The following is a 21,363-nucleotide window of genomic DNA, read 5'->3' on the forward strand; positions in this document are numbered from 1 at the left end:
TCAAGACCTAATTTTTCGATTAGTAATATGCCTTGTTAAGAACTTCATTTGGACTCTTTCAAATAGTTGTGTCTCGGCCAAATATTGTTCTGTCCTAGCAAATCATACATCAATCTTATTTATTCAGCACTTTTGACTGAATATATGGTTTTGTAGTCCAGGGTCACATTTCTGATTATTATCAATGTAGAAAACACTTGTGTGGCTTAACATTTTTGTGGAAACAATGATACATTTTTTTTAAATTCTGTGATAAAAAGTTCACATAAAAGTCTTTACTGTTACTTATGATTAATATAATGCACTTTTCCTGAATAAAAGTATTAATATTTGTTTTCTGAATTCAAACTTTTGGGCAGTAGCATACATTTACATACATGCATAATGAAGGTTTGGTCATATCACACATCAATGCATATTTGTAACAATTGCATGCACAATATACTCACATTTAATTCATGTTTTATTATTATTATTATTATTATTATTATTATTATTATTATTATAGCAGAGACAATTACCAGTGTTGGGGAAAGTGACTTTTAAAAGTCATGCATTACAATATTGCGTTACTCCCTAAAAAAGTAATAAATTACGTAATTTTTTTTAATGGAAAGTAATGCATTACTTTAATGCATGCATGCTTGTTTTTAATGTAAATATTTAATATAATTTTAGCAAATATAAAAGCCCTTTCACAACAAAAAGTGAAATGAATGAGCCTCAGGCTGAAGGAAAAGTAAATTTCTCTTCAGCAATAAAAAAACAAAACAATGAAGCACAAATATAGTTTATCTAAAGTAATTTTTGCTTATTAGTATGGTTGGACTGGATCATCAAAGGTCAGCAGCAAAGACACTGGTTAATAAAATGGGATTAAATACATAAAGGACATGTGTTAACATTTAATTGCAGGTTTGCGTAATATATGTAATAAATACTCAATCTGTTTTTTGCGAGTGAGATGAATTAATGCATGTTCACATTTAGTCCAGACTAGAGCTACAGTAACATCATGTTTACACAGTGCACACAACGCCTCTTTACTTCTGATTTCTCTCAACATGGGAACAGGAGAATTGTCAGTCAATTAATGGGAAAACAAAGTAACTGCCATTACTTATTTGAAAAAGTATTGTGAATTAAAAAGTAATGCAATACTTTACTAGTTATAGTAATCTGATTACATAACTTGTAATGCATTACCCCCATCACTGGTTTAATTGTTACATTTGAGACATATATAATGTGAATCTGGATCCTTAACTAAACTGTAAGCGATGCAAAACATGTAGAAAATGTCAAGTTATTGAAATCATGTGGGACTGCCACAAATTAGTTTTCTGAAAACTGTCCAAAAGCTGTTTCTGAAAGACCTCCCTGAATTTCTCATTGGTCAACAGATGCTTGCGTCAGAGAGCAAAAGTTACGTTTTGGTTGCAGGATGGACTGAAATCATTGCATTTCTCATCTACATCCTTACGATGCACAATCAATGGATTCGCAATGTTATCTACTCTATATGCATACAACATTTTACCAAACAGACATCTACTAAAACAGCTGTTAAATCACAATTGAATGATTTAACGATTAGCACTTGCAAATCAACAAAATAAAAGTTAGGAACTTACCACCAGACAGACCATGTTCTTCATCCAAACTCCCCATAACACAGGCTTCTGAAGGCTTAAAGACACGCAGACCTTCCCTCGCTCTCTCTCCGGTCAGATTAGCATCGAGCCCAAGGTCGTTGGTGAGAATACAGCTGAGGATTAGCTGGAAGGCAAGGAAAGCATAGGCACAGAGCCGACAAAAGGAAATCCCTCTCACATCACCGTTGGTTACACTCCGGGCACCTCCTCATTCAGTCGTCCTTAATCCAGTTAGTCGTCACCAGTGGCTTTTCATTTTCCTGACATTATGCAAATCGAACGGGGTCTGAGCTTTGACTGTAACCTGTTGCAGACATAACAACAACAAGAACCACAACAAACGCTGGAAGTGTTGGTGGCGTCTAAACCTCGAGGACTAGGTCTAATTTTAGCCCGCTGGTCTAAGAGCGGCCTGATCTCCTGCTAAATACCTTTTATCTTGTTCACAGACTGACGTCCAAAACGGTGCAGCTATTATTCACTCTAATCCATTGCTACTATTGAGTGGTAGGTGATTTTTGCTTAAGTATTAAGTTGCCAGTTTAGAGCTCACATGGTCTGGTGGAGCATCCATTGTGCTTGGACATCTTTTAGGGTTACATAGGGTTATAGATGCTTTTATCCCAACTTTTATTTCATTCAAGGCATAATCTTTATCTGTTTTTGCCTTCACTGGAAATTCATCTCATGATTTTATACTGTTCATGCTACAAGAGTGCTGTTAAAACAGTTCAAATAAATTAATGGTTAATTAACAAATGTGACCCTGGACCACAAAACCAGATTTACAGTAGGTAGCATGGGTATATTTGCAATGATAGCCAAAAATACATTGTATGCGTCAATATTATCATTAGGATATTAAGTAAAGATCATGTTCCATGAAGAAATTTAGTAAATTTCCTACCGTGGATATATCAGAACTTAATTCTTGATTAGTAATATGCATTGCTATGAACTTAATTTGGATAACTTTAACAGGTGATTTTCTCAATATTTAGATTTTTTTGCACCTTTAGATTCCAGATTTTCAAATAGTTGTATCTCAACCAAACATTGTCCTTTCCTAACAAACCATACAACAACTTTCAGATGATGTGTGACTGGTTTTGTGGTCCAGGGTCACAAATAAATGTACATACTTATTTAATTTTCTGCTTCCCATGTGAGACATAAGGTCAATAAATAAATGTAAAGATTATTATATATGACATTTATATTAGTGATAAATTTGATTGGTAATACTGTGTTGTTACCTGAATGATCCACAGCTGTGTTTTTTTGTTTAGTGATAGTTGTTCATGAGTCCCTTGTTTGTCCTGAACAGTTAACCTGCCCGCTGTTCTTCAGAAAAAAAAAAAAATCCTTCAGGTCTCACAGATTCTGTGGTTTGTCAGCATTTTTGTGTATTTGAACCCTTTCTAACAATGACTGTATGATTTTGAGATCCATCTTTTCAGACTGAGGACAACTGAGGGACTCATATGCAACTATTACAAAGGTTGAAAAGCTCACTGATGCTTCAGAAGGAAATATAATGCATTAAGAGCCGGGGGTGAAAACTTTTGGAATTTGAAGATTAGCGTAAATAAACTTATTTTGTCTTCTTGGAAACATGTAAGCATCTTCTGTCGCTTCTGAAGGGCAGTACTAAATAAGAAAAAGATATTTAGGCAAAATAAGAAAAATGCACACATCTTCATTCTGTTCAAAAGTTTTTACATTACATTTCCTTCTGGAGCATCAGTGAGTGTTTGAACCTTCTGAAATAGTTGTAATAGTCCCTCAGTTGTCCTCAGTGTGAAAAGATGGATCACAAAATCATACAGTCACTGTTGGAAAGGGTTCAAATGCACAAAAATGCTGAAAAACCAAAGATTTTGTGGGACCTGAATGATTTTTCTAAAGAACAGCAGGCAGTTTAACTGTTCAGGACAAACAAGCGACTCATGAACAACTATCACTAAACAAAAAACACAATCTGTGGATCATTCAGGTAACAACACAGTATTAAGAATCAAGTGTATGTAAACTTTTGAACGGGGTCTTTTTTTTTATAAATTCAACTATTATTTTCTCATGTGGACTACAAGTAAATGTCTTTTATGTGAAATATATTATTCAGGTCAGTACTAAATAAAAAATACATGCATTTTGTATGATTCTGCAAGATGTATGTAAACTTTTGAAAACTGTATATGAGTGATACTATAGGAGCCTATTTCTGGAATTGAAAAAAAAAGTAAGAAAAAAGGTAATCTCACAATTCTGACTTCTTAATTTTTCTCAGAATTGCGTGATACAAATGCACAATTCTGACTTTTTTCTCAGAATTATGAGATATAAACTTGCGAGTTATAATGTCAGAATTGCGAGACATAAACTCACAATTCTGACTTTTTTCACAATTTTTTACTTTTTAAAAGTACAAGCAATTACCTTTTTCTATTTTTTATTCAGTGGCGGAAACAGGCTTCCATATGATACATCTATCAGGACAGTATTAAAATAAAATTAAGTAATTTTGCAACTATTTAAAAACTTTTTTTTTATATTCACCATACAATATTTGAAAGAATTTTTAGACACTAGATATTTATTTTATTGGTAAAGCTTGTGGGATGATTTTTTTAAACTTACCACTTAAATGGTACACAGTATGTATGATCTCTTTATATTTTTTAAACCCATTAGATTTTTTTAAAATCATTTAATAGTGATTACAGAGAATTTACCCCAGTTAGTCTTAGACATGAAACAGATAACACCCGTTGAAAAATCAATGTTGAGTACGTTTTTTTATGGACCTGCTTAATTTTGCTATATCTGAATCCGAACACAACTCGTTATCATCATGTGACCATTTCCCCCGTCTGGTGGTCAGATTATTTGATTACAAATGTTGCCTAAAGCTGGTAGATGCAGACACAACAAGCATAATGGACAAAATAGCGGATCTTTGAACACGTGAGAAACTCAGCTGCAACAATCCAGGAGATTAGCCAGCAAAGGGTTAATACATTCATTTTCATGACTTGATCTCTCTTGGTAGTGCAGATGAAAGTGCAGAAGGGGAAACACTGTAGACAAGTAGTCATATGAGGGACTTTCACTCCCATTGAGTCTCGCCCCATATATCTGCCTCTTTCTTTCCTCCCTCTGTCTGCTCGCTTTTCATTCTGTCCTGTTGGCACTAATCCTGTCTGCTATTCATGGCCAAGCTGCTCGCTAGAATGGCCGGCGGGGACAGACATCAATGTGGATTCCTTCATGAACCACGTGAAGGGGTGAATAATTCCTTTGACACCTCTTAGACGCTTGCAGGAGCGAGCCAGACACTAGGGATTATCAGAGGAATAAAACAAGGTCTGGTGAAAGAGAAGAACTTCCTCTTTAATGTTGCGGGATGCAGTGAGCTGTGACCGGCTGCGGCGCTATTGTACATTCACTCTCCGTCTGGTAACAGTTTGGAAGCACATGCCTCTTTTTTGACAACTTCTAATTTGATAATGAGAGATAAAACAGGAAACAAAAAGGACAGGATCGGAAAAGACTGCAAGCCAGATTTGAACTCGTACTATCTGCATAAGCACCAAGGCCCAATGTGCCAATAAGCCGAGGCTCCAACATGACAAGCAATTAAAAAAATTTCTCTGTGCAAAATGTAACATTTCTTTAAGAAAATTAAATAAGTTAGCATTAAACATGTGACATATTTTAATTTTAACAGGATAGCAACCAGGAAAAGGTAGGGCAGAACTAGATTTTACCTTCGCGAATCATCAAGTGGCATCTTAATGTGTTTCATAATGAGTTTTTTTTTTTTAAGTCAAAAGTTTTCGAACATTAAGATTTGAATGTTTTTAAAGAAGTCTCTCCTGCTCACCAAGCCCGCATTTATTAGATCCAAATTACAGCAAAAACAGTCTATATTTTTACTATTTATAATAACTGGTTTCTATTTCAATATATTTGAATATATAATTTATTCCTGTGATTTTAAAGCTGAATTTTTAGCATCATTACTAAAGTCACATGATTCTTCAGAAATCATTCTAATATTCTCATTTGCTGCTCTAAAAACAAGACACTGAGTAGATTTTTTTCAGGTTTCTTTAATGAATAGAAATGTCACAAGAACAGCATTTACCTGAAATATAAATCTTTTGTAATATTATAAATGTCCTTTTCATCACTTTTGATCAATTGAAAGCATCTTTGCTAAATAAAAGCATTCATTTCTATAATTAAATGAAAGTTACAAAAGATTTTTATTTTAGATCAATGCTGATCTTTGGATATTTCTATTCATCAAAAAATCCTAAGAAAATGTACTCGACTGTTTTAAATATTGATAATAATAACAAAAAATGTTTTTTTGAAAAGCAAAAAGGATCATGTGACACTGAACACTGGAGTAACGCTGCTAAAATTTTTGCTTTACAACACAGGAATGAATTACATTTTTAAATATATTCTAATTTAAAAAAAGTTATTTTAAATAGTAAAAAATATTTTTTTAATTTTTACTGTTTTTTGCTGTACTTTGGATCAATTAAAAAAACATTAAAAGTTTGTATACTGTTTTGTCTACAAATTTGATGAACAAAGCAACAAGTAAGATTTGCAATGCAGAACTGATTATCAAAACCTGTTAAAATCACAGATTATTAATCTCGAAGCTATTTAAAATAATGTATCTAAGAGAATGTATCTTACCATTATCATGTTTTCTAAGCATAAACCTGACTATTTCTTTTTAGTCATATTTTATGCAACAAAACATCTACTGTGCACTACGTAAGGGATAATCAACGGTTTGCCGTGCGTTAAAGGATTTAAATGCACGACGTGGAGGCTAATAACCGCCCGACGCGAAGCGTTTGATATTTGCAACGCGAAATTTGACTGAATGGATAAAAAAGACGGTTATTTTCGTGTTATGACACGCAGCTCAAGCATCAACTCAAGCTTCTGGCCGCTTCAAATCAGACACAGAGATTAAATAGTCCGGTAAAATCACATTTATTTGAATGAAATATATCATTTGTTTCAGTAGATTATCGATCGACCAAGAGAGAGTGTGAAGGCAAGAGAGATGACAGTTGTGTGTGTGTGTGTGTGTGTGTGTGTGTGTGTGTGTGTGTGTGTGTGTGTGTGTGTGTGTGTGTGTGTGTGTGTGTGTATGTGTGAATGTGCGTGCGTACCTGCATGCTGTGCGTCTCTCTACAAACAACGATTCATTTAAAAACAGCAGTTTTACCACTCCGTTGCTGAGGAATATAATGTAGCGATCTACTATCTAGGCTATTTTAATAAGGATCGCAGGCAAGCGTTGACAAGAAGTTTATGTATGTGCGCAGCACAATGCAATCTCCGACCTCTCTCTCTCTCTCTCTCTCTGTGCTTTTGCGTGCATCAATTAAAGCAGCGCATTAATATAGAACGGTGATTAAACTGACTTGGAACTACCTGTGCATTAAACGGTTTTACTGCACACCTGCCAGCCAATCAGAATCCAGTATCCAGACATTCCATGGAATAAATACTAATAATCTGCTATTAATTGCATATTAAATTGTGTGATAAAGGTTCAGACACTGTTGACAGCTCATCAAAGATCAATAGAAACGCTTTGGAAACAGCCTTCCTGGAAACACAACGACTAACACGCACACACACACACACACCTGGATACATGTCTGATAGCCAGGGGCAACATCACAGCAAGTGCTACTGATAAAGCCATTAGTCATGGCGAGTACGTCAACATCACCGGGCCTATGAGCCAGAGCAGGATAAATGCACTGTGCTCAGAGGAAAACAATGGCATATATCAGCCTTTAACAATTTACCGCAACTTAAGGCAAGGCACCCTGGGAGATATCGCCAGATTTCACCTTCCTCAGTTGATTGGTTACAAGTTTTTTGAAATGTTATGTTTAGGTATGCAAGCATTCATTTTCAGACCAGAAACCTGAACACTGGATGAAGCCAGGTCCAAAATTCTTTTGTTTTGTTTACATATTAAAGGTTTTTACACAGGGGATTTTAGATCATTTTAATCACTCAGTGAATCAGAATAGGCTACAGTATAGTCAATAATCAAATACAGTGCCATTTTGAGAAAACAGCCTTTTAAAGATATATGTAGTGTAACCGAAATGCTCTCTGGATGCTCTCTTTAACCTCGTCTGAAACAACATGTTATGAAGAGCCGAAAAACACCAGTTCAAAATGGACCAGTGCATGAAAAAAAAAAGGTTCCCGTTTTTTGCTCCTCTTCTTATCACTAGGAAAAGCAGTGAAGACTTACATCACTCCTCTTGTTGCCCTTTGACTGAAAATTACAACCAAAAGCTGCACAATATGGCATCATTTGTTCATGTTGCGATAAAAATAGCAACAGGCAGTGCCAGTAGCTCACTGAGTGTCATTTCATGTCAAGTTTTTTGTGTTTATTTATGTTATATTAAGCCGTACAAGTATTCACATCTGGGCTTCCCTTTAGTAACTTCATGAGCATTTTACCATTTCTTGTGAGAAAACATATCTTCATATACAAACAGAAACTCAAAGGTCTTCACAGCAACCCATCAAAATAAAAGTTTGGTTTAAATTGAAGAAACTGTGACAGAAATATATTACTGGATGTAATGATAGTACTAATAATACAAATTAAAAGGAATAATTACCAGAATTGATCAACAACAACTAAAAAATGTAAACACACAAGTTATTTCTGAAAATAAATAAATAGAATAATAATATATATTTTTTAAATCAAATTAATTATTACAAATTAGAAAAAATGCTTTTGATTTTTAACATTTATTCAAACCATTAAAATGGAATGGAAATAGTTCTATAAAAATGGAACTAATGGAAAACAGAATTTGGTAATAATAAACCTGAATTCTAAGTTTTGAACCACAGCCACAGTCTCCAATGTTCAATGGTTAGCACCTCTTCTTTTTCTAAAGTCCACTCATGTCAGACCTTCTAAAGGCTCTTATAATCACTTGGGGTCAATTAGCAGATAGCATGAAGATACCTGCTATCATGTCTATTTTAGTTTAAAATTCAAAATAGCCGCTATCGCTTTTGTAAACAACCAGTATCATACCAGGGAATTTTACTTCCTCTGAATATATATCCTATACTGGTACAACAAAAACAAACACACACACATTTGATACACTACCATTTAGAAGTTTGGGGTGAGTATTATTTTTTTTAAATTAATATTAATTACTTAATATAAATTAATACTTTGATTCAGTTAGGATGCATTAAACTGGTTAAAAGTGACATTTACAATGTTACAAAAGACCAAGATGGTCCACAAAAAATATCACATCACACAACCATTTTTAACATTTATAATAATTATAAATGTTTCCTGAGCAGCAATTCAGCTTATTAGAATGATTTCTGCAGGATCATGTGACACTAAAACTGCAACTTTGCATCACCTAAAAAAATAACATTTTAAAATATATTCAAATAGAAAACAGCTTTTTGAAATTGTAATAATATTTCTGATTTTACTGTTTTGATCCAACAAATACAGCCTTGGTGAGCATAAAAGGCTTCTTTCAAAAACATGATGACCCAACTTTTAAATGGGAGTTTAACTCAATTCCAAATCAATTGCAGTGTCACTAACAAAGTGGACAACAGCTATCCACTGTTACTTCACAGACAAAATGATGGACTTTTAATTTAACGAGGCACATCACAAGAAATTTCTCATTTTGAGCCAACAATATTCAAGTACACAATGCCAAGTTTAAAGCACAACTTAGATTAGTACATTTTAGTATGGTTCACAATTTCCACAAAATATATTACACTGCACACTGTAAAAAATGAACATGAATTTAACGGTAAAAAACTAAAAATGCTACACTAAAAACCTGTGAAATGGTTAACTGTAAGTTCCCCTTCTATATACGGTGAAAAACTGTGTTGGACATTGCATGTAATTTTACGGTAGTGGAAGTTAAAAAGAATGTCGAATTTACAGTAAATAACTGTAAATTGACATTCCCAGAATTCCCTGTTTCATTTTTATTTTGTTTTTTTTTTTTGAAAAAACTTTTTCTTATTTTTTTTCTTGACAGTTTTGTACAATAGGGTTGTATGTTACATCTAATGTTTTTAAATTAATGTTTTTTTTTTGCATAATTTCAGTTTTATGTGTTACCATGATGGTGTTTAGTGTTTGTGTGAATGACACTGTGCACCTTCTATATATGCTATTATTTATACCTCCTTGTGATGGGCTTTGGTTCATCATGTGATGTTGTCATCAGTGTATTACAAAGGTACAAAAAAAAAATTCAGTAATATAAAAGGTAGGTACATTACCTTTATATCAGTTAATGAAATTACGATATTTACCTGTAAATTTAAGTGAAAACTGTAAAACATAAAATATTGCTACCATATTTTTTACGGTGAACTTCTGGCAACCACAGCTGCCAGTAAATTTTATGAATTTTTTTTTTTTTTTTTTACAGTGCACAACTCTTTTTGGTGTTAATATTAATAAGTAACGCTTTTGAGCAGCAAATCAGCATATTACAGTAGTCAACATTTGAAGTAGATCAATGTTATTGTATTGTTTTGGTTTTAGGACAACTTTGATGAAATGTTTCAAATGTTGACCGTAGAATGATTTCTGAAGGATCACGTGACACTGAAAACTGGAGTAATGATGCTAAAAATTCAGCTTTGCATCACAGAAATAAATTACATTTTAAAATATATTCAAATAGAAAACAGCTTTTTTGAAATTGTAATAATATTTCATAATATTACTGATTTTACAGTATTTTTAATCAAACAAATACATCAAACACACAACACATTTTAGTGTTGATATTAATAAGAAATGCTTTTGAGCAGCAAATCAGCATATTACAGTAGTCAACATTCGAAGCAGATCAAAAAAAGTTCATCATTGTTATTGTATTGTTTTGGGACAACTTTGTTGAAAGGTTTTGATCCACTTCAAATGTTGACTGTAGAATGATTTCTGGAGGATCATGTCACAGTGAAAACTGGAGAAATGCCTCACAGAAATAAATTACACTTTAAAATATATTCAAATAGAAAACAGCTTTTTTGAAATTGCAATAATATTTCATAATATTACTGATTTTACTGTATTTTTGATCAAACAAATACAGCCATGGTGAGCATAAAAGGCTTTTTTTCAAAAACATCCTGAACCCAACTTTTAAAAGGGAGTATAACTTAAAGTGGACAACGACTATCCAGTCACTTCACAGACAAAATAATGTACTTTTAATTTAATGAGGCACATCACAAGAAATCTCCCATTAGAGCCGACGATATTCAAGTACACAATGCCAAGTTTAAAGCACAACTTAGATTAGTACATTTTAGTATGGTTCACAATTTCCACAAAATATATTACACTGCACACTGTAAAAAATGAACATGAATTTAACGGTAAAAAACTGTAAAAATGCTACACTAAAAACCTGTTAAATGGTTAACTGTAAGTTCCCCTTCTATATACGGTGAAAAACTGTGTTGGACATTGCATGTAATTTTATGGTAGTGGAAGTTAAAAAGAATGTCGAATTTACAGTAAATAACTGTAAATTGACATTCCCAGAATTCCCTGTTTCATTTTTATTTTGTTTTTTTTTTTTGAAAAAACTTTCTTATTTTTTTTCTTGACAGTTTTGTACAATAGGGTTGTATGTTACATCTAATGTTTTTAAATTAATGTTTTTTTTGCATAATTTCAGTTTTATGTGTTACCATGATGGTGTTTAGTGTTTGTGTGAATGACACTGTGCACCTTCTATATATGCTATTATTTATACCTTCTTGTGACAAGTACTCCTCGCTGCAGACTGTAGCGAGGGGTGTCTCCCTTGTGATGGGCTTTGGTTCATCATGTGATGTTGTCATCAGTGTATTACAAAGGTACAAAAAAAAAATTCAGTAATATAAAAGGTAGGTACATTACCTTTATATCAGTTAATGAAATTACGATATTATTTACCTGTAAATTTAAGTGAAAACTGTAAAACATAAAATATTGCTACCATATTTTTTACGGTGAACTTCTGGCAACCACAGCTGCCAGGAAATTTTATGAATTTTTTTTTTTTTTTTTTTTTTTTACAGTGCACAACTCTTTTTGGTGTTAATATTAATAAGTAACGCTTTTGAGCAGCAAATCAGCATATTACAGTAGTCAACATTTGAAGTAGATCAATGTTATTGTATTGTTTTGGTTTTAGGACAACTTTGATGAAATGTTTCAAATGTTGACCGTAGAATGATTTCTGAAGGATCACGTGACACTGAAAACTGGAGTAATGATTCTAAAAATTCAGCTTTGCATCACAGAAATAAATTACATTTTAAAATATATTCAAATAGAAAACAGCTTTTTTGAAATTGTTATAATATTTCATAATATTACTGATTTTACAGTATTTTTAATCAAACAAATACATCAAACACACAACACATTTTAGTGTTGATATTAATAAGAAATGCTTTTGAGCAGCAAATCAGCATATTACAGTAGTCAACATTGGAAGCAGATCAAAAAAAGTTCATCATTGTTATTGTATTGTTTTGGGACAACTTTGCTGAAAGGTTTTGATCCACTTCAAATGTTGACTGTAGAATGATTTCTGGAGGATCATGTCACAGTGAAAACTGGAGAAATGCCTCACAGAAATAAATTACACTTTAAAATATATTCAAATAGAAAACAGCTTTTTTGAAATTGCAATAATATTTCATAATATTACTGATTTTACTGTATTTTTGATCAAACAAATACAGCCATGGTGAGCATAAAAGGCTTTTTTCAAAAACATCCTGAACCCAACTTTTAAAAGGGAGTATAACTTAAAGTGGACAACGACTATCCAGTCACTTCACAGACAAAATAATGTACTTTTAATTTAATGAGGCACATCACAAGAAATCTCCCATTAGAGCCGACGATATTCAAGTACACAATGCCAAGTTTAAAGTATAAGTTAGATTAGTACACAAACTAGATTAGCACAAGGACATATCCACTATCAGTGGCGTATTTTTAAAAGCGTGCAACGCATATCATGTACGGCGGCAATCTGAAAAGACCGCAATCTGCCGACGCTATCAAGAGCAGGACAAGTGCCGTCTCTCCAGCGGTTTGTAAATGGACTCTAAAGACAAGCGACGGCACCATGTGACCAAAGTGAAGTGGACGGCACGGCCCTTATCTCTGAAGGAGAAAGGGATGGCTGGGAGCAGTGATGGCACCTTCGCTCTCCGGCCAGAGCTGTAACATGAAAACGGCCGTCCTCGCTGGCAACAGAGCTAAAGTGGATCTATTTCAGGTGCTGTACTTCAAGAGGCCGGCGCGCAGAGACATGACAGAATGGACGCTGCTCAAGCGGCTGCTGGACGCCGTGCACCAGCACTCCACCATGATCGGACGCCTCTGGCTCACGGTCATGGTGATTTTCCGCCTGCTCATCGTGGCCGTGGCCACTGAGGACGTCTACACAGACGAGCAGGAGATGTTTGTATGCAACACACTTCAACCGGGATGTCCCAACGTCTGCTACGACGCCTTCGCGCCGATCTCACAACCTCGCTTCTGGGTCTTCCAGATCATCACGGTGTCTACACCTTCGCTTTGCTTCATCATCTACACCTGGCACAATTTGTCCAAGCAGCCAGAGGCCGAGCAATCGAAGGAAGCATATGATCGCAGCTGTGACTCGGATAGTTGCTCCATCAAGTCGCACAAACATCTCGGACACAGTCTTGCTGATGTCCTCGAAGGCATCGCCAACCAAAGCAACCAGGAAAAAGCTCCAACCAAAAGCTCCTCAGGCGTCCTTTCCAAGTACTACATCTTCCACGTTTGCTTTCGCGCCATTTTAGAAGTTGGTTTTGTAGTGGCTCAATGGCTCCTCTTCGGTTTTCACGTTCCTGCTCACTTTGTGTGCTCAGCAAAGCCTTGCATGCAGAAGGTTGACTGCTATGTCTCACGTCCCACTGAGAAAACCATCTTTCTAATCTTTATGTTTTGCGTTGGCATCTTCTGCATCTTCCTCAACTTCTTAGAGCTCAATCATCTGGGTTGGAAGATGATCAAGAAGTCAGCGCTCATTAAGGATGGCTCTTGGAGGGGATACGGTGCTATAAATCAAGATTCGCAGTCGATAGCTTCGTTGACTTTCAGAGACGTCACCAGCACTACTTCTTTACCAACTTTAGATCTAGTCGTGGATCACCAACCTGAGTGGACCTGCGCTGGAAACTGCTCAACGAAGAAAGACAAGGAGAGTAGAGGAACACAATCGCTCAAGGGTAAATCACAAGGAAATAAAGGAAGAAAATCCAAGCAGAGGAGCACTGAGGTTTGGATATAAACTCGGTTGTGGACAATTCAAAGAGTCTTAAGTTTGATTTTGATGCTCGTTTTGTTTGTAGGTTTTTGAAGGCAGCTGTACTTATTTGGATGAGCTTGAGAAATAAAATGCACAATCAGTCGTGAGATGTAATCAATATTTCCACATCGTTTATTTATGCAATATACAGGGTGTAATAATATATTCATTTACAACATCTATAAACCACTTTGTGTATAAATTATGCCAGAGAGCAAAAAGAAAACAATTCACAGCCTTTCCTTTCACTCAGCAATGTAGTGATGAACAGAAGAATACTAAAATTGGCATAGGAGTTAGTAATAGTGTTTGGAAGTGAAGCGCTATTCTACATCTAAAGTCCGAGATTGATATTTTCGGGGTGCCACATCAATTTTTGAGTTGCTTGGGTAGTTTTTTGTGCAGGGTAGTAGCTATGCTGTCTTTGAGAATCGATCATTCATTTTACTACCACATTATCTATGATAATTTTCATTTTGAATTTAACACAGCAAAAAATGGCTTATCTCACTTAGTATTTTTGTCTTGTTTCTAGTCAAAATATCTGAAAATTCTTAAATTAAGATGCATTTACTAGATAAGCAAAATGATAAGCTATTTAGTCTTGTTTTAAGCAAAATGCACTTAATTTAGACTAAAAATATTATGTCATTTTGCTTATCTAGTATATGCATCTTAATTTAAGGTTGTTTTTGATATTTTGACTAGAAACAAGACAAACATACTAAATAAGATGGGCCATTTTTTGCAGTGAAAGCTGCCGTGTGTTATTTTTTAAATTATTTTTTAATGTTAAAACACTTTCTCATATCCCAGTATTTTGTGCAGAGAAAATGAGACGCCATACCGTTCAAAAGTTTGGGGTTTTAAATATTTTTGAGACAGAAATATAGTAAAAAATGTGTTTTAGCGCATAGGAAAATTTTGAAATATTATTACAATTTAAAATAACTATTTGCAATGTTAGTATATTTTAAAATGTTATTTATTGTTCTGTGATCAAAGCTGGATTTTCAGCATCATTACTCCAGTCTGTAGTCACACGATCCTTCAAAAATCATTCTAATATCCTGATTTGCTCAAGAAACAATTATCATTAGTAGTAATATAGAAATCATTGTGCTTTTTTGCGATTCTTTGATGAACAAAGTTAAAAAGAACAGCAATTATTTTTAAATTATATATATATTTTGAACATTAAAAACATCTTCATTGTCACTTCTAATCAATTTAGCATGTCTCTGCAGAATAAAGCTCTTAATTTCCTTCCCATAAATCCCCAATCTTTTGAACAGTTGTGTTTGTAAGTACATAACTTCCTGAGTATTGTAAACACTGTGGTACTTTTAAAACAGTGCTCAGTTCGAGTAAAAAAAAATCTGAAAAATTAACCTTTGACTCAAATAGTGGCATGAGTTTGGGACAATGGAAAATGTTAGGTAACGTTTCTAAAAAATAGGGCTGAATAAAAATATATAAACGTATCTAAATTAATTTTTTTTTATTTTTAAATTCCAAAATTTCTTGATCTTTTTACTCTGTGCCATTGTTTCCCACACTGACTTTCAGCAACTCTTCATCCCTGCTGCTAAATCTAGTAAAACAAGTGATATTTCAGTGATAGTTTGAATAGTTATTAGATTAAACTGCATGGTTTGGGCCTGTTGTTATTTAATACAAAAATAAAAATTATTTTTGGAAGGTTCCCTATACACTACCAGTCAAAAGTTTTTGAACCGTAAGATTTGTAATGATTTTTACAGAAGTCTCTTCTGCTCACCAAGCCTGCATTTGTTTGATCTGAAGTACAACAAAAACAGTAAAATTAGGAAATATTTTTACTATTTAAAATAACATTTTTTTTTATTCAAATACAATTTATTCTTGTGATTTCAAAGCTGAATTTTTAGCATAATTACTCGTCACACGATCCTTCAGAAATCATTCTAATATTCTGATTATGTTGAAAACAGCTGAGTCGATTTTTTTTAGGCTTCTTTGATGAATAGTATGTTCAGAAGAACAGCATTTATCTGAAATAAAAATCTTTAGTAACATTATGAAAGTCTTATTATCACTTTTGATTAATTTAAAGCATCCTGGATTAATGATGTTGAACGTTTTAATTTGATCGCATTTGAAAATATATTCAAATAGAAAACAGTTATTTTAAATAGTACAAATATTTTAGAATTGCACTGTTTTTGCTGTACTTTGGATCAAATAAATGCAGGCTTGGTGCGCAGAAGAGACTTCTTTAAAAACATTACAAATCTTACAGTTCTAAAACTTTTGACTGGTAGTGAATCTATAGGGAATTTCTTTCATCACTGAATTTTTCTTCAGAAAATGCACAAATATAGTACTTTTAGCAACTCAGTTTGGTGCTGTTTGTGGCACATTGCAGTTGTAGGCAAAAAAAAAAACTACCCTTTTCCTTGGCCAGAAAAAAATATAACAGGGAATGACAAGTCAAAAAGGGAATGATCTAAAAAGATTTCCGACAGTCGATGGCAGTATCTGTCCAATACAGTCATTCAAAGTTCAGTTTCATGCACAAGAAACATACGGCTCAGAGTAACGAAAATAATATTCGACATTACTGGAATACAGTCTGTTTTTGGTGGACAAAAACACACAAATTTTGTCAGTTCAAACTAAATTGGTCCGAATTTGACAGATTGCAATTTCTAAAACATCATTCAGAGCCTGACATCGGTCAAACAAACCACAAAGGCGAGCAAAAAGTTCTTGTTACGTACAGTACGAAGTTGTGAACCATTTCAATATATATTTGTATATATATTTATAATATACTTTTTAGCACTCCATAAGATAAGACTGATAAAATTGTGTATTTCTCGGCATGGCAGAAAGAGATACAGTAGAAAGTGCAATGTCCTAAAACCAAAAAAAAAAAACAACAACGCAAAAATAAAATGTGCACATCAATGGGTGTGTTATTCTAAAGCTTTAGTGCAATACAGCCACCGTTCAAAAAAAGCACTTGAAGGCGCGAGAGAGAGCGAAACCCATTACAAAACACCTGCGATACTTACTATGATACCTAAAATCACAATAAGTGTGTAAACGGAGACAGACAGAGAGAAAGAGAGAAAGAGGACATTCATAAGAGTAGCAGTCAAGAGAGTCACAGTTTATAGAAAAATTGTGTTCCAAAAAACACATAAGACCACCGCAGGCAGGTAAACCCAGTCTCAGAGCAAAAGAAAAACATACGGAGACAGCGAAAGTACAAATCCACCCCATTGGATGCATCACATTTTCAAATGAATACGGTAAATGCTGCGTTTAAGCTGAAATAAAATTACACTGCCAAAACATAGTCTTTAATCAGTATTTTGATGTTTTTCCAAGAAAAATATCTAAATGTTAAATCATTTTTTAAATAAAAAAAAAAAACAATAAATATCTTTTAATATTTCAAGTGAGTTATCAGTTTTTTCATTTTTAGATAAAAAAATAAAAATAAGTTTACTTGCGCAAAACGCTGTTTTGAGGGAATAAAATGTAATTTGTTTTTGTGTTTGTCACTGTCGTTTATGTTTTTGTTAATATTTTGAATTAGATTTTGTTTTTATATTCGTTTACATTTTTAAAGTTCAGTCATTTTTTTTTGTTTAATATCGTTTTTATTAAGTCTTTTAAAGTTAATGTCCAATTATAGTTTTAGTTAATATTTTGAATTATATTTTATTGCTGTATTTGTTTTCATTTTTAAAGTTCAAAAATTTTGTTTTGTTTTTTATAAAAAAAAAAAACAATAAATATCTTTTAATATTTCAAGTGAGTTATCAGGATTTTTCATTTTTAGATAAAAAAAATAAAAATAATTTTACTTGAGCAAGGTTGTTTTGAGGAAATGTAATTATGACACTTGAAGCATAAATTTAAGTAGTAATTTTGTTGTGTGTTTGTCACTTATTAGTTTTTATAGTTTTTATTAAGTCTTGGTTTCAGTTAATATACTATTATAGTTTTGGTTAATATTTTAAATTACATTTTATTTTTATATTTTATATTTTCATTTTTTAAGTTCAGTAAATTTGTTTTTTGTTAGTTATTAATTTTGTTTTGTTTTTTATGAAACCCCCCCCCCCCCCCCCCGAATATCTTAATATTTCAAGTGAGTTATCAGTACTTTTCAATTTGAGATAAAATAAAATACAAAACATTTACTTGAGCAAAATGTTGTTTTGAAGGAAAAAAATGTCATTTTTATGACACTTGAAGTATAAATTGAGCAAAATGTAATGAGTTTTATGCATAAACAAAAAAATATGCAATTTTCTTTTTTTTTTTTAAGAAAAACAATGCAAAAACACTGATTAAAAATTATTTTGACAGTGTAAAAATCTAGATGTCGCACCATGAGGCCTGGAAAACGTCATAAGATAAATAAATACTGAAATGTAAAAGGTTCAAAATTGTCTGTGGTGGAACGCAAGGCTTTCATTGGTGAGAATGCAGCAGAGGATGTTGGGTGAGTGGACGGTTCAGACAGTCTGGTTTGGCGTGGCTCATTGAGGCAGGGGCACTAGGACCTCCACGTAGTTTATGGGGAAGAAACCCGACTCGCCGTTAATCATGCCTTCATACCAGTTCTCATCGATCTGATTGGTGAGGATGATGATGTCGCCCTCTTTGAAGCCCAGCTCACCCTCGTTCTCCGGTTCGAAGTCGTAGAGCGATCGACAGCAGGGCTGGTCCAAGTGTGACTCGATCTCTGGAAAGAGGCAAATACAAACATCACATGCATTTAAACATTTGTTAAAAGAACTGTTCACCCATAAATTAAAACTCTGTTATTTTTACATATAATTCATGTTGCTGCAAACTCATATGCTTCTTTTTTTAATTTTATGATCTTGTCCTAAAAATGTTCATAGTGGCCACAGTTGTCAAACCAGTGTCATTTTATTATTATCAATTACATACTACTAAAGTTTTTGTTAATATTTTTAATCAGGTTGTATGTAAAAATGTTTACATTTTCAGTCATTTTGTGCATTAATGTGCAAGTTTTTCTTTTTATGGTTTTAGCTTTAGTTAATATTCTATTATAGTTTTTTAAAATTACATTTTACACTTTTTAAGTTAGTATATACTTTAGTATATAGTTTATATACCATTATAGTTTTTGTTCATATTTTGAACTAGATTTTATTTTTTATATTTGTTTTCATTGTTAAAAGTTCAGTAATTTTGTTGTGTGTAATTTTTATTAGTTTTGTCTTTTAATATAGTTTTTAATTAAGTCTTGGTTTAAGTTAATATACCATTATAGTCATAAGATAAAATTAATTTTGTTAATATTTTAAATCAGATTTTATGTAAAAATGCTTACATTTTTGTTCATTTTTTTGTGCACTTTTGTCATTTTTTATCAATTTTTTTTTTTTTTTTTAAATATAGTTTTTATTAAGTCTTGGTTTTCAGTAATTTTGCTGTGCATTTCTGTCATTTTTATGAAGTTTTTGTTTTTTTAATATCGATTTTTAATTTTTTTCAGCTTTAGTTAATATACAGTTTTAATATATAATTTTCGTTAATATTTTTTAATCAGATTGCATGTAAAGATTTTTACATTTTCAGTAATTTTGTGCATTAATGTGACCAAGTTTTTCTTTTTTTTGGTTTTAGCTTTAGTTAATATTCTATTATATTTTTTTTATTTTTTTATTACATTTTACACTTTTTAAGTTAGTATATACTTTAGTATATAGTTTATATACCATTATAGTTTTTGTTCATATTTTGAACTAGATTTTATTTTTTATATTTGTTTTCATTGTAAAAAGTTCAGTAATTTTGTTGTGTGTAATTTTTATTAGTTTTGTCTTTTAATATAGTTTTTAATTAAGTCTTGGTTTCAGTTAATATACCATTATAGTCATACGATAAAATTAATTTTGTTAATATTTTAAATCAGATTTTATGTAAAAATGCTTTCATTTTTGTTCATTTTGTTGTGCACTTTTGTCATTTTTTTATTATCAAGTTTTAATTAAGTCTTGGTTTTCAGTAATTTTGCTGTGCATTTCTGTCATTGTCAAGTTTTAGTTTTTTAATATCGATTTTTAATTTTTTTTTAGCTTTAGTTAATATACAGTTTTAATATATAGTTTTCGTTAATATTTTTAATCAGATTGTATGTAAAGATTTTTACATTTTCAGTAATTTTGTGCATTAATGTGCATTTTTGTCATTTTGATCGAGTTTTTGTTTTTATGGTTTTAGCTTTATTTAATATTCTATTATAGTTTTTTTTATATTTTGAATTACATTTTACACTTTTTAAGTTGGTATATACTTTAGTATATAGTTAATACACTATTATAGTTTGTTCATATTTTGAAATATATTTTATTTTTATATTAATTTTCATTTTTAAAGTTCAGTAATTTTGTCATTTATTCGTTTTTCTATAGTTTTTATTAAGTCTTGGTTTCAGTTAATATACTATTATAGTTTTTGTTAATATTTTGAATTAGATTTTATGTTTATATTTGTTTTTATTATTGAAATTCAGTAATTTTCTTGTGTGTTTGTCATTTATTATCACTGACATACTACTATAGTTTTTGTTAATATTTTGATTTAGATTTTATTTAAAAATGTTACTTTTTTTAGTGATTTTCATCAAGTTTTTGTTTAGTAATTTTGTTAATATTAATATTTTGAATGAGATTTTATTTTTACATTCATTTTAAGTTTTTTAAGTTCACACATTTTAACAGTTTTTATTAAGTCTTTGTTTTAGTTAATATACTATTATAGTATATTAGATTTTATTTTTATATTCGGTTTCATTTTTAAATGTCAGTAATTTTGTTTGTCATTTTTCATGTGGTTTTTCAAGTCTTGGTTTTAGTTAATATACTATTAGTGTTTTTATTAATATTTTGAGTTTTTATTTTTATATTCATTTTTATTTGTAAAGTTCAGTAATTATGTTGTGTGTTTGTCATTTTTATTATTTTTTATATCTTTTTTTATTAAGACATACTATTACGTTTTTTGTTATTATTTTGAATTAGATTTTATTTTTATATTCGATTTCATTTTAAAACTTAAGTAATTTTGTTGTGTGTTTGTCATTTTATATTTTATAAAAGATTATTAAGATTATTTAATCTTGGTTTTAGATTGTTTTAGTTTTAGTTATTTTAGTACTTGCGTATAAAAATGAGAAATAAAATAATTTTTATATATTTTATTTTATTACATTTAAT

At 31.8% G+C, this 21,363-nt stretch overlaps 2 protein-coding genes across 3 annotated transcripts in view; both read left to right on the plus strand.

The window, feature by feature from the left end:
* Positions 1-21,363, plus strand: part of sh3gl3a (SH3-domain GRB2-like 3a) — an 83,230-nt gene that overhangs the window by 53,897 nt on the left and 7,970 nt on the right. The gene's annotated exons all lie outside the window — the stretch shown is intronic.
* LOC141331397 (gap junction delta-2 protein-like) lies at positions 12,962-14,089 on the plus strand. Its single transcript, XM_073836443.1, has one exon. The coding sequence runs from the start codon at positions 12,962-12,964 to the stop codon at positions 14,087-14,089; it is 1,128 nt and encodes a 375-aa protein (XP_073692544.1).

The sequence above is a fragment of the Garra rufa genome, chromosome 3 (assembly GCF_049309525.1).
Source record: "Garra rufa chromosome 3, GarRuf1.0, whole genome shotgun sequence".
Classification (NCBI taxonomy): domain Eukaryota; kingdom Metazoa; phylum Chordata; class Actinopteri; order Cypriniformes; family Cyprinidae; genus Garra; species Garra rufa.

Coding starts and splice junctions, on each gene's coding strand:
- LOC141331397 (XM_073836443.1), top strand. CDS start 12,962: ATGGCACCTTCGCTCTCCGGCCAGAGCTGTAACATGAAAACGGCCGTC.